This window comes from Cryptosporidium parvum, chromosome 2 (assembly GCF_000165345.1).
Source record: "Cryptosporidium parvum Iowa II chromosome 2, whole genome shotgun sequence".
NCBI classification, from domain to species: domain Eukaryota; phylum Apicomplexa; class Conoidasida; order Eucoccidiorida; family Cryptosporidiidae; genus Cryptosporidium; species Cryptosporidium parvum.
The window spans coordinates 62,811-76,731 of record NC_006981.1 but is presented as its reverse complement, the minus strand read 5'-3'; the positions used below and the strand labels follow the sequence as shown (position 1 = coordinate 76,731).

The window sequence follows — 13,921 nt, the reverse complement described above, 5'->3', positions numbered from 1 at the left end:
TACTGTAACCACTATTACCTTAATTAATTAATTTTTTAAAACTATTTTCAGATTTATCCCTTCATGTAAATATTGACATTTGCCGCCAAAACGAATTGGAAGATAATCAAAGGTAATAATGGATTTAAAAAAAAAAAAATTAAAAGAATATTAAAAGTAATAATAATGAGGTGATTTACCTTTCAAACAAATAGTATGAAGTTTTTACTTTTGTAGAATATCTTTCTCATCCCATATTAATGACTTGGGAATTTAGGAATAATGTTATTACACAAATAAAAGTCAAACCTATTAATTAAATAAATAAATAAAAAGGTATGAAATGAATAGTCTAATTTTTCTTATTAAACTATAAATATTGATATTATTTAACCTGATACGAATAATATATTCAAATTATATATAAATAGTTAGTAGAAAAGGCGTGAAAGATTCTTTAATGCCTCCAGATTTTCACAATACAATCTTTAGATCCTGATGAAAGTCTTGAACCATCTATAGACCAGTCAATAGTGTAAACTTCGTCAGCATGACCTGGGAGATCTTCCTTGAGTTTTTTAGAGCTTACGTGCCAAACTTTTACCGTACTATCACTAGAAGCAGATGCAATCAATCTGCTATCCACTGACCATGAAATCATATATACTGGACCGACATGGCCCCTAAGAACCGCAATAAACTTTCCAGAATGTCCATCCCAGAGCCTAATAGTTTTATCAAATGATGCAGATGCAATATATCTTCCGTCTGGAGAAAAGGCAACATGGTTAACAACTTTTAAATGCCCTGTTAGTCTATGAATTGGCTTTCTACCATTTTCTCCAAGCGGATCCCATAGGAACATAGTATTATCGTCAGAACCTGAGAGAAGCCTTTCAAACTTGCACCTTTTTTTAAAGTTATCAACAGATTGTTTGGCTGCAGCGATCTTGTCTTGCAAGGATTTGAAGTTTAGCTTCAGGTTTTTCCCAGTAGGGTAGTAACAAGCTGATCTGGTAATATAATCAGTATTTAGGGCAAGAGTATTAACCCAGTGAGCATGGCCTTTCAAATCTCTCAAAAGTTGACCAGTTTCTGGGTTCCAAACCTTAATCAGCGAATCTCTAGAAGAACTAACAACATATTCCTGGTTTATTCCAGTCCATTTGACATGTGTAATCATTTCAGTATGGGATGACAAAGTATTAATTATTGTTCCAGTTGTTATGTTCCAAATCTTTAGGGTAAAATCCTTGGATGCACTTATTAATTTAGGGAAATACAAGTTGTTCGACCCTGATTCTGTAGCATTTTCCTCACCATCATTAACTTTAGTTTCAGCAGAGAAGTTCATTAGATGCAGAGGTTGCCATGCTAATGAAACTACAGCCTTTGAATGTCCTTTGAGCTTTCTAAATACCTTATCACCCTTGGATGGATTCCAAATGCAAATAGCATTATCCATACCTGCTGATGCTAATAAGGTAGAATCTGGAGACCAAGCTAAAGTTAGAACCCAATTTAAATGGCCTTTTAGACACATTTCAGGAGTTTCTGTAAGAAGATCCCAGAGTCTAACTGTTGTATCACCAGATCCTGTCGCAAGTAAATTACTATCAGGACTAAAGGAGCAACATAAAACTGCATCTTTATGGCCTTGTAAAGAACTAGTACACCTTGTGGCTGGTAAGATTTTAAAAGGAGTCATTGGATAATAAACAATTTTGAGAACATCTTCTGTAGAAATTCCTCCTATTTTATCAAATGTTTCGGAAAGTGAGAATGATACCTCCAAATTTGAGTCATTTAAGCAAAAACTATAGGGAGTATCTTCTTCATTCTCCAAAAGTTGGTTAACCAAAGCATTCAGGTCCCTTAAATTGGTTTCATCTAAGTTTATATCGAATTCATCGCCTACCTTATTGCCATCTGGATCTATAAATTGAACATTAACATGGCGTTCCTGTTTCTGCTCAGTACCTTCTCCTGGGCTACTCTCTTGATATTCTGCTCCTACTCTTCTCCTCTTCATAAGTTCCATTTCTTCAGCATTATTTATTGCCATTTGCACTGGACTTGCTGATTTTTTTTTCTATCCTATGACTTTTTGTATTTTAAGACAGCTCTTATATATTTAATTACCTTGTAAATATTGAGCGGGCTTTTCATATTAAAGTTTTTTTTTGATCACAGGAAAATAAATACAAGTAATTTTAATTAGTTCAAGAACTTTGGAAGCTTATTTCAAAATGTCAAATAAAGTGGAAAGTGGTGCAACTTTTAGAGTCCCACCAAGAGTATTGTACAATAGTTTCCTGGATGAATCTGATTTGACCAGGCTTTCATTAGGAAGTAAATGTTTAATGGTAAGTTTAATATTGAAAATAATCTTGTGGGTTCAGCTAAGATGAATTTTTATTACTCACCTTAATTTCTTAATAGGATCCAAAAGAAGGAGGGAAGTTCTCTTTATACAATGGATCAGTAGAAGGAACAAATATTAGTCTGGATAAAGATACAAGAATAGAACAAAATTGGAGATTTAGTTCTTGGGAGGAGGGAGTTTATTCAAAAGTTGTTATTGAGTTCAGACCATTAATTGGAGAGGATGATTGTACTGAAGTAGTATTAGTTCAGACCGGAATCCCATCTCTAGACAAATTTGGAAACCCTGGTTGTCTTGAACAGTGTATGCTAGGGTGGGAAAGAAATTTTTGGGACCGTTTTGAGAAAATTATGGGGTACCCAAAATTTAAATAGATTAGTTTAAAATGAATAGATTGAAAATACGTAAATATTCATTTATTAATTAGATTCAAATAGAAGTAAATACTATAGTCATTAACTATTAAGCAACATAATATAGGCCTACAATCCACTTTCTTCTCGAGTGAATAAAAGCTATATAAAATAGTCATTCTTAAATAAGAGGTAATATTGATCATATTACGATTCCATAGATTGTTATTCCAATATTAGGGTTGTAAATAATCAAAAGTATTTAACCCAGACAAGAAGGTTCATAAGCCAGCTTCCTGCTGTCATACCTGCTACATTATAAATGGCAAGGAGAAAAGACGCTTTCTCTTTATTATGCCTAAAGTATACAGTTTCAGGCCCATAAATGAAGGCAAGGTATGCAGAAAGTCCGTTAGTGAATGCCAAGAAAAATTGAACAATAATTTTAGTCCAAATAGAAGCAAGAAATGAATCATAACTGGCATTTTTAATGGCAGCATAAAGCGGTATAAAAGCAAGTCTGGATGTGGTTAGAATCCAGAGAAGAGAAGGAGGAATGGTGAATCCGAACTTTGGTACATGTCTTCCAAGCATATCACCGAGATGAAACATTCCAACCAAAATGACCATTAATATATTGGAGTATTTTTCAGGTAAAAATGTGTCCCATTCTGCACAAATTGTTGGGAATACAGCTAAAGTAACCATGAATGACATGAATATATTATAGAGTTGTGGCCAAATCTGCCTTGTAACTTCCAAATGGGTACTTCTGCATTCGAAGCTATTTTCAGTTTCAAGAGAAATAGGAACTGAAACTAAAGAATCTTCGTAAGACAATTGGGAATCATTTCTGTATTGATTTACGGATATTAGTGTGCTTGAATTGGATTTTCTACGAATTTCTGCAATAGCTGAATAACACCAAGGAGATTTAGTTAATGATTGAGCCAAAAATGCAGCAAAAAGGGAAATTATTGTACTTAAGGCAAACATTACTGTCACTAATAATTTCCTTCCTTGAATATCATGTGGAATAAATATATCCAAAATAATTGTTAGGGTAAATGTAATAGCACCACTAAAACTTTGTCCCAAAGAGACATCTGAACAAAAGCTTTCTGGCATAATAGCTGCTAATGTGAATGTTTCTGGTATCAAAATTGCACAACTAAAAGCTACAAGCCCTGCAATTAAAATATTTAATGAACAACCCAAATAGGTACCATGAAGAAGCCACACAGATAAACAGATAATTGAAGACTGCAATGCACCAACGCAATTAAATATCACGGTACAATGATGAGGATCAAAAATATGAGTCAAACCAAAAACCATAGTTAAGTTACCTATGAATACCGATGTCATATAACTGGTTTGAACATATTGAATAAATCCCATTCCTGGAAATAACTGTTTATTTAAGATCCCATAACAACTTAAATATGTATTCCACATAAATAAGGAAGCGATACCAAATGTAATAAATACGAGACGAGCATACAGTCTTTCACGTTTAGGGATAAGCCCTCCAGATTGAAATAATGATGTAAAGTAAGGAATGCTAGCCGTACTTGAATTTTCTAGTCTTTCAGATTTCATTGTGATAAAATCTTTCAAATATATTATTTCCAATTATTAGTTTGAATTCATTATAGATAGAAACCTTCAAAGTTTGTAAAAGCTAGGTTCTCTAATAACAAGTATTGAATCTCAAATCAATTAAATTTACCTGTAATATTGAATTTATTTTGTAAAGTTGATAAAGTAAGATACCTTTATTCACTAATATTTAATTAATGCTTTAACTGAAATTTGGAAACAATTCGCTAACCAAACTCTCTTAAGTGGAAATAGTTATTTCAATACCCTTACAAAGCACGGTAGTCTCCTGCAATCTTACATTCTTTAATCAATATATATATTTATATATATATTTATATATTTATATTTGAAACTCTGATTAAGAAATAAAATAACAAGATGCTAAGCTTCCTACTTTTAATAAATATTCGTTCTTAAATCCAGCTTGATTGTTTGAACTTTCAACTTTTTAAAAGGACCTTAATTCTAAAGAATATTATACATCCAAATTATATTCCTTTTGTGACTAGCATATCGTTCTACTAAGCTTGTGACCAAGCTACTAACCGTTATACAATTTTCCCGCGAAATGTATTTGTAAATTTCGGTACCGGATTTTCTGAGTTTTGGCGGGCTCTTGGAAACAGCACAGAAAGATAAAACATGCTAAGAAGGTGAGTAGAGCAAAAGTATGTTTTGATCAATTTCTGTAGAGAAAGTTTGAATAATAGGAAGAAATTAGTATTTTATAGAATGGAATAGTGTGGTAATACTATGCGCATTGCATAGTTATTTCAACTGACCATTACTTTGATTTAAATAGATAAGGGGGCAGACAATCAGGGTAGGCCTTAATTGTTGATTTATCTAATTAGTTTATAAAAGAGATTAATTTATCCTTCTAATTTGGGGATCTTATTTGGGCGGATCAAGCTTGAATCTTCGGAGCTAGAATTATTGAATTCAGCCTCCCAAGCCTTAAGCTTGCTTTGATCATGATGAATGTTAATATATACCGAAATTAATTCTCTAATATGGTCTTGGAATTCTTCAAAAATTCCGGTTCTTTCTAACAAGAATTCTTGTTTGTTGCTAGCAGGTTTAAGCCAGTGTGGGACGTTGATTAGAGCAGTTAATTGGAATTCATTCAATTCTTTAGGTTTTGTACATGGGAAAGTGTGTTCTAATCTTCGAATGAGACGGCCATTATAGTACAACAGAATGCCTGCTTCAAAGATTTTCTCAGATTTGGAGATCTTAGAGCTAGCTGATGAGATATCATTTGGACGTTCTGCATTGTTTTCTCTAATTTCAGATTCAGTTGTCATTGTTGTGTTCTGTTCATCATTTTTAGAACTGGAGCAAAGCTTCCCAATTAAAGCAAAAGCTCCATCATTAGAACCATTTTTATATATTCTAGATAACTCCACAGGCTGATTTAGATTTTGAGTTAGAAAATCGTACAAACTTAAAGATTCAGACTTGTCATCATGAGATATAAGTCTTCCTTGGCAAAAGATTTTTTGAGTCTTGTTCAAGTAGAGCCAGCTAAGATAGGTAGATAGTGAGTAGTCTATTGAATACCTTTCAGATTTCCAAAATGGAGAAATGGTGGAATTAGTTGACTCTGAAGATTGAGTATTCATCTCTTCTTCAGGGATTGAGAAAACACAAGAATTTAAATGGTTCGAATCGATAAGAGAATTTCCTTGGTTTAAAAGATTCATTCCCTTATCGGAAACTTCTAGATACTGTGTTGGATGAAGCTTTATATATTTCTCATCCAGAGAAAATAACATTTTTGTGCCTGAACAAGAATCTATTGAATTAAAATGGTCACAGAAAAGGCTCGGATCCTTTACAAAACCATATTTAAGAATCAATCTTTGGTTCTCTTCATACTCGGATATGGACGATCCTTTTGGGATTAAAGGTTTCATTGTATCAGAATACCAATAGCAAATAGGAGTCCAATATCTATTTTCAATCAAATTTTCAGATTTCATAATAGATTTGCATAATAGTCCTACTCCAATATAGTTACTAGTTTTTGTGAAAACCATACATGTATCAGAGAGACGTGAAAATGCATGCTTGAATCCCAGACCATACATTTTCAATGGTGAACTATTCTTAGAATCTGTTAGACATTCATCCATTGAGCCACAAGAATCTGTTCCAAAATGTTTGAATAGTCTATTTAGATCTTCATAACACAATCCTGAGCCATTGTCTATAACAGAAATGTAGTTTTTGCATATTGAAATTTCAAATATGCTAGAATTAACCTCAGTTGAGAAGGAATTATCAGTCAAATGAGCTATGGCTCCAAAAATCCAACTTTGAGATGAGCTAAAAGGAGAAAATACAGATGCTGAAATAGAGAAGTTCTTGTTCGCTTTTGGTTTTAGATACTTTGAGACAGATTCTGAAATAGTAGGTTCCTCTGTAATAAGGCCTGCATTATTTTGTTCCAAATTCAAATCTGTTTCATCGTGAGCAGTAGAAAAATACGGTTCTAAGCCTAACAATGAAAGTGCAAAAAATCTTCTTTGACTTCCTTTAGCTTTCAAATTACTTTTATCTAACATTTGAAGTAGTATACAGGGAATTACCGTATTTTTGTTAATAGAAGTAGTTTCAAATATTAAAGATGTCCCTCCTAGTATAGTCATATTTGAAAAGTCATCCTGTTCAATTAGAGGGGTAAGCATTGACTTGCTAGTAGGAGAAGGATTGGAGACTTTAAGGTTTTCAATACCTGTCCATTTTTTGGAATTAATATCAAAAATACCCATTTGAGCTTCATTCTTTGAGTGAAGCTCAAATTTTGAGCCCTCTATATTATATAGAAACCAGTCTTGATTATGTTTACTATCTTCTGAGGCTGGTTCTTGATCATTTAAGTGAATTGGATAACTCTTAATGAGTGGGGATGAACACCCTCCAATGAATAGTAACTGGTTGGTATTGTTGGAATCATCTGTAGAACCAAGTATCATATCAGTGACTTTCTCAATTCTCGAGTCATTCTTGAGAAAACTCAGAGAAATGCATGCATGGAGGGAAGATGCAGGCCTAGGAGATCCTGTAGAAGAAATTTTTGTCCAATGGCCTCTTATATTTAGGTTCTCTATATCATGATCATTAGAGTTAATTGTAAATGACCAAATATCATTTAATAATGCACCAACATAATTATCATCTTCTTCTTTTGTTCTAGTCTCGCCACCATAAATCAAGAATGTTTTCTCGCTTATCCAAGCCATACTATGACCGAACCTTGGCATTGGAAGTTCAGTCTGAGTTGAGTTTGGTGCAGGAAGAACAGCTACTTGGGTCCATGAATTAAATTTAGTAGAGAAAACCCAAAGATCATTAGAGGGAGAGATTTCTGTAAGGCTTTTTGTAAGCCCTCCAAAAACGATAATGAATTGTGAGGATTTACCAGTTGAATGCTGTGGGTATGTGAGAGATGTATGTAGAAACCTGGGAGTATTTGCACAGCCATCAAGTATTTTCCAACCTCTGGTTTTCATATCAAATACAGAAGTTGTATCAGAAAACTTGAATTCTTTAGAAGATTCATCCCAGTAAAGTCCGCCAGAAAGAAGTATTTTAGGGCCAGATTGAGACATAAGCAAATTACTAGAGTGGTGTATTGTTGATTTTGGCGTGGTACCAGGACAAATAAAACTGGAAACTTTCAAGGTTTCTGTATTAAGTACATTAATTTTATCAAAAGAGTATAGGGAAATATTTCTTATTCCATTTTCTCTCTTTGATGATTTTATTCCACCCAAAAATATCAAGTATTGACCACATTTAACTGAAGAATAACCTACATTAGGAATATCCAGGGGATCAAAGCCATTGAGTGGAAACAGCTTAATAGAGTCCTTAAGAAAGTTTTGGATATCTGTATATGATAAAAGTTTTTCAAATGGAGAGATTTCTTTCTTGAATTCGAATGAGCGAGCCATCCAAGAGAAATCTAAGCTACCATCATTTTCTAATGGTCCTTCAAGAGAAGCAATCAAGTGATGAAGTACCTGATCTCCCAAAATTTTTGAAAAAATGAGAAAAATGTCATCGTATCTTATTTCTCCCATCAAAAATAAGTTAACTGTATCCCTTATCCTTTTCCTCTGTTCTCCTGTTGTTACCTTATCTGAGCATAAAGCATTTAAAAGGCTAAGAAATGTTGGAAGTTTAGTAACAGCATACTCATTACCAATTCTAATATTTTTCTGTATATACGCTATTTCAGTTCGTAGTTCCAATTCCTTATTCCAATGATTAAGTTTCTCCTTTAAAACACTGGAGATCAGATTTAAGTCTCCTTTCTCCTCCTCATTATTAAGTTTTTTTGAAATTGCAACTATTTGCACTCGAAGCCGATTACAAGCACCCCCCCCTTCAGTATCTTCTGACCCTGTCCTATAATACAACTTAAAGTCAGGGGCAGAAGGTATTTGCATCGCATTACAGTTTTCTAAATCTAATCTTCTAAGTGCCGTTCTATCATCCTTAATTAGCATTAATGTCCCATTTTCAAGGAATATTTGTGTATTATGAATATCACCTTTATTTTCTTCTTGATCCTTCATTTGTTCCTTGAGAGCTGTTATTTGCTTCATTTGTAATGAAGAAATAAACCTCAAATTCTATTTCCCAACAATCAAGCTGACAAAATTGTTGATTGCTATGCTTTTAACTCAACATAAAACAGTATATTTACTTACTTTAATCATTTATTACACTTTGAAAAGTAGGCGCCAACTAATAATTCAAGTCTTATTTGGTACCCTAGCGTTTGTAAGCTGTAATATTTATGAACTTGTAAATATGGTGGTGAGGGAAGGGGGAGAAAAATTGGTTGAATCTATTTTCAATATTGAAGAGTTTCTATAAATTTGCACTCTTGTTTATTAATTTGATGCTATTCTTGACATGTTTTTATTTCATTCTCTCACTTGCTATAAGTTTCTCTTTAATATTTTAAGTTTTGGCGCCATGTAGGTTTTTTATTTAGTTTGTGTGGAAAATGTATTTAGCCATCACATGTATAAGAATAAATAATTGAATATATTTAAGGAATAGTAATAGAATTCAAAATGGATGATAATTAAGTAGAGATTTAGTAGGGGTTTATGCATAGATGGAGAATAACAATCCAAATACTAAGCAAACTGAGAAGGTTGGGGTAAATGGGATGAATTTTGAGATACGCCCAAACTGGAGAGTAAGTTTTCTACCGAGTAGACTTTAGGTTTTGAGTGTTATAAATCACTTTTTTTTGAAATTTCAGGATAATGATATTAACGAAATTAACAAATATAAACTATCTCCTGAGAAGCAATTGGAGAAAAGAACACAGAGAGTATCAAAGAATTACTATAAGGCATCTTCCGAGTATAGGAATTATTTAGAGTCATTGAGATCTGATGAAAGGGTCTTCTGGAGTTTGTGTAGAAGTGTTTCGCCTGTAAATAATAAATCTAAAGAAAAAAGTAAAGCCAGAACAACTAATAAAGGTAAGAGTAGAGATGATTTAAATGTACGTACAAAAAGCTACAGAGATTCAGATGGTACCTATTTTCAAGCAAGCCATGAAACTAAATCTAATTCAAACTATAGAGGTAGAAGCAAAAAGATCCAAAATTCAAATTTCAGAAATGCTTCTTCTCTTCCTCCAAATTTAGAACACGAGCAAAAGAGCAATTCCAATACTGAATTAGAAGCCATTGATAATACGAAAAATCATAAAGAGATTGATTTATTTTTAACAAATGTATCATTACAATCTTGCATTGAAAAGTATTCAAGGCAATTATTCAATATTTGTAAGATGATTGATTTTGATTCTGAAGATGAGTTAATAAATGAAGAGACGTATTTTGAAGAAATTTATTATGGAGTTTCTGATAGAGTTATCGGAGAATGTCGGGCAAAAGATACAAATAGTCCAATAGAAACTTCAATGAATTTTGTTAAAGCAAAGGAGAAGAGTATTGAAAATAGGGTAGGCATTCAACCTAATATTATGAATGAAACAATCAATGAGACAATTAATGAAACTGCTTCAAAATGGTCAACTAGACTCAGAGCTAATTCAAATTCGAATACTTCTCCAACTCTTGATACGAACAGCAGTTCTAAAAGTTCCTCTCCAAGAAAACTTTCCAAAGCCACGCGTTCAAGATTGCTCCTTAAAGAAAGGATCTTCAGTATGAATCCATTTGAAGTAAATATTAATGGACAAATTGAGACAAATAATAGACACACAGATAGATACAATAATCAAATATCAAGCACCGAGAATCATCCTATTACTAATGTAATAGTTACACAAAACACACATGTATCAAAACAACCCTTTTCTTCTCTATTCAATATGTAATGTAAGAAAGAAATCTGGCATTAAAAGTACTTAAGCATACTTTGTCAAAAAATAGAATAGATATTTTAACTAGAAAACGGATCTCAATTATACGAACTAGGCATTTAGAGGTCCGATTATAGATAGGTTTAACGATATCTACGTAACTGAATAAGTTGTCTGCGACGATAGACTGCTCTTCTAGATGGTCTAAGACGAGCGGCTCTACCTCCTCTAACTTGTAAGCCACGTGACTTTCTGCCTGCAGCAGTAAGACCTCTTTGTTGACGATGTTTGTGTACTGGGTTGCAGATGTAGTTGATTCTTGCATCGTTACGGATAGCTGGGTGAGCTGGGTCAACTAAGATGACCTCATAGAACTTGTAAGTAGCATCTTGGCATACAAAGTATGAGTTCAAGACGCGGAGACCACCACAGATTGACTTTCCTACTCTCTCCTCAGCAACAGCTCTTAAATTACGAGTACTCTTCATTTTGCAAATACCCTGGTTCTTTGGTTTACCATAGACGATACCCTTGGCAACACGTTTCTTACGGTCACCACGTCTGACTCTAACACGATATACAACATATCCTTGTTTAGCCTTGTATCCAAGTCTTCTGGCCTTATCTGGACGTGTTGGGTGACTGCATCTCATAACTGCTGGCAACTGACGGTATTCCCATGATCTAACTCTCATAAGGAAACGCAAGATGTCAGACTGTTTGCGCTTATATAATTCCTCGAGGTACTTGTAAGCTCCCATTTTTCCTTAAATTAAAAAAATGTATATAAATATGAAGGGTTCCAATTGGCTTCTGACTAAATATTTTTTGTATAAATGCCTTTTGGCGCCTAATGTTGTGGTAATTTGCCTAATTCGTCTTTTATGTTATACAATATAACTAATAGTTTCTAATAATTTAAATAATAACATGGCAAATAATAATTACAGAATATTTAGAGACAAGTCAAATTTGTTCTATTTGAATAAACAAATAATTAAATATAAATAGACTTTAATTTAATAATATATTAATTTGGCACTCTCCCGCCTAACAGATACCTAGTAAAAACTTGTCTCAGGCGGGAAGCCTTGCGGCTAAAAGGTAAAATATTGCATACATGCATTTGATAATATTTAATTAATTTTAGAAAAATCATCAATTTAGTGACATTAGTATTGATAAAAGTGATAAAAAGAAATAGGTATTTAAGTTTTATTAAAATTAATCTACAAACAAGTTTGTTAATTAATGGATAAAAAAATAACGTATGCTAGCCTATTCTTTATTGTGATTTTGTTCATCCTGAGGAAGTTCACTACTTTCTTCATCAGGTATTCTATATACTCTGAGTACATGCTTTACAGGGGTTCTTAGAATGACGTACTGACCTTCTGGTTGCTCAGATAAAAGATCAACCAAAGCACGAACAATACCCCATGCATTTTCTTCCTTTAGTCCCATTTGAGCGCTCAATTCCTTAGTTTTATAGGATTGGACACTAATAATTTGGTGGCTCTCTCTATCATTAGGAGTTCTTCTAACAATATAACCAAGCTTGAGAATATCACAACTGGAAAGTAAAGCCTGTGTTGCCCATTTAGTTAACTGACAGGCATTATTTCTAATTTCTGTTGCAAGAAGAGCACCTTTTTGAGTTTCTAATTGTGTATTCCAAGTTTTAACAGTCTTTGGATCATACTCATTCAAAGCTCTAGCAAAAATGAATCCACTGTTTTCCGATTCAGCATTTGGAATTTGAGCATCTATTTCTGTTCTTATTGCAACTCTAACAGTCTTTTGTGCATTTTCGCTAGATGATGCTCCAGCTCTTGGAGGTAAAGAGAATATACGATATCTATAACATTTAGATTCAATATTTGTGTCCTGGTTTTCCTCAGAGAATGGAATTGGCTCAAATTGCTTAATAATACCTTCATCTCCGAATATTTGAATGTTTTGAGTATAGTTCTGATTGGATTTCAAAGCCTCCAAACCAAGTAAATGAGGTCTATTATTCTTGTTTACATTGTCTGGTAGAGGAGGTTCAGCTGATGTTTCATTAACTGTGATCAAATCAATAATTGATCCATCCTGTTTATCAAAAATTAACTTTCCGTCAACATTTGTCACTAAGATATGCCATGAGTATTTTGATTGAGCAGCTGCAACCAAACATGCCAGAATTTGATCAGTAATTGCAACATCAATATTCCTTTCTGGCTGTAGTAAAGCATCTCTAAGGATCTCATCATCAGATGTTGTAGGTTGGAGGAATTCCATGTTTCCAAAGTCTTTAAGAACCATTGGCAATTTTGGAGAAATTCGATCCATTGATTTATTATAACTCTTTAGTGTACCAAACCATCCAATGTCTTCAATTGTTGACTTACTAACATCTAAAAATTGTTTTGGTAAAGATGAAAGTGGAATCTCTGCAACAGATATCCATGATGATAATGGTTCTATTGACCATTCCGTTAAAGTTCTCATACGAGATACAAATCTATGTCGAGAATACTGATATTGTTGAGTACCAGCTTGACGCATCTTTGCACTTCTCTTTCCTTGTCTTAATAGCATTTCTGCCTTTTCCTGTTGTTGTTGCTTTTGATGGTATGCCTGAGCAGTTTCTTTTTGGAATTTTCTTTGTACATATCGTACTTTAGTTTTTGGAAATGGACGAGAGTCAACCAGGTGGAAGTCTTGGTTATCAGCTTGAGATGATTTTGCGTCTCTTCCTCTCGAATAACTTGTGTATGAAAAGTCGCAAACAGCTCCTAGTCTATCAATCTTCATAGATGGGGCAAATGGGAAATTCTTTATTCCGCCCAAACAGTTTTCTCCTGCTTTAGACTCTATTGTTGGAGTCCAAGTATCAGGAGAAAAATTTAATATGTAGTTGAACTTACTCATTTTATGCTTCCAATGATCTCAGTAATTCTTTTTCCACTCCTTTGTTAAAAACTCAAAGATCACTTCTTTATTAGGATTAGAATATTCAACAAGGAATGTTATGTACTTTTTATTCTCGACTTCTAATATTCTTCTAAATACCGGTACTTATTAAAATAGTTTGCCGCCCAACATTATTGTCTTAATTGTGAAAATAAAATGAAAAAGAAAGGTTGAAGGAAAAAAGTAAAAGATTAAAAAAAACTATATTATTTGTAATCGTAGTTATAGTAAATTGAAATTTACTGTAGTAATATATAAGAATGTATGAGATGT

At 33.2% G+C, this 13,921-nt stretch overlaps 7 protein-coding genes across 7 annotated transcripts; 2 read left to right on the top strand and 5 right to left on the bottom strand.

The window, feature by feature from the left end:
- Window positions 1-436: 436 nt before the first annotated feature.
- cgd2_330 (notchless) lies at window positions 437-2,044 on the bottom strand (the record flags this gene model as incomplete). The annotated part of the gene is made up of 1 exon (XM_001388150.1): window positions 437-2,044. The coding sequence occupies one exon, from the start codon at window positions 2,042-2,044 to the stop codon at window positions 437-439; it is 1,608 nt and encodes a 535-aa protein (XP_001388187.1).
- A 214-nt stretch (window positions 2,045-2,258) lies between these two features.
- Window positions 2,259-2,739, top strand: cgd2_320 (conserved hypothetical protein; the record flags this gene model as incomplete). Its single annotated transcript, XM_625401.1, has 2 exons — window positions 2,259-2,345; window positions 2,422-2,739. Coding segments are annotated over 2 exons (405 nt in total), but the record flags the coding sequence as incomplete, so codon positions are not given.
- A 231-nt stretch (window positions 2,740-2,970) lies between these two features.
- cgd2_310 (nucleoside transporter, 10 transmembrane domain domain, nucleoside binding domain) lies at window positions 2,971-4,320 on the bottom strand (the record flags this gene model as incomplete). Its single annotated transcript, XM_625400.1, has 1 exon — window positions 2,971-4,320. One exon carries the CDS (start codon window positions 4,318-4,320, stop codon window positions 2,971-2,973), a length of 1,350 nt encoding a protein of 449 aa, XP_625400.1.
- An 875-nt stretch (window positions 4,321-5,195) lies between these two features.
- On the bottom strand, window positions 5,196-8,942 carry cgd2_300 (kelch repeat-containing proteins that is fused to a HSP90-like ATpase; the record flags this gene model as incomplete). The annotated part of the gene is made up of 1 exon (XM_625399.1): window positions 5,196-8,942. One exon carries the CDS (start codon window positions 8,940-8,942, stop codon window positions 5,196-5,198), a length of 3,747 nt encoding a protein of 1,248 aa, XP_625399.1.
- Window positions 8,943-10,153: 1,211 nt separating this feature from the next.
- cgd2_290 (hypothetical protein) lies at window positions 10,154-10,705 on the top strand (the record flags this gene model as incomplete). The annotated part of the gene is made up of 1 exon (XM_625398.1): window positions 10,154-10,705. The coding sequence occupies one exon, from the start codon at window positions 10,154-10,156 to the stop codon at window positions 10,703-10,705; it is 552 nt and encodes a 183-aa protein (XP_625398.1).
- A 128-nt stretch (window positions 10,706-10,833) lies between these two features.
- Window positions 10,834-11,451, bottom strand: cgd2_280 (60S ribosomal protein L15; the record flags this gene model as incomplete). The annotated part of the gene is made up of 1 exon (XM_625397.1): window positions 10,834-11,451. The coding sequence occupies one exon, from the start codon at window positions 11,449-11,451 to the stop codon at window positions 10,834-10,836; it is 618 nt and encodes a 205-aa protein (XP_625397.1).
- Window positions 11,452-11,968: 517 nt separating this feature from the next.
- On the bottom strand, window positions 11,969-13,606 carry cgd2_270 (translation initiation factor eIF-3 subunit 7; the record flags this gene model as incomplete). Its single annotated transcript, XM_625396.1, has 1 exon — window positions 11,969-13,606. The coding sequence occupies one exon, from the start codon at window positions 13,604-13,606 to the stop codon at window positions 11,969-11,971; it is 1,638 nt and encodes a 545-aa protein (XP_625396.1).
- Window positions 13,607-13,921: the final 315 nt, after the last annotated feature.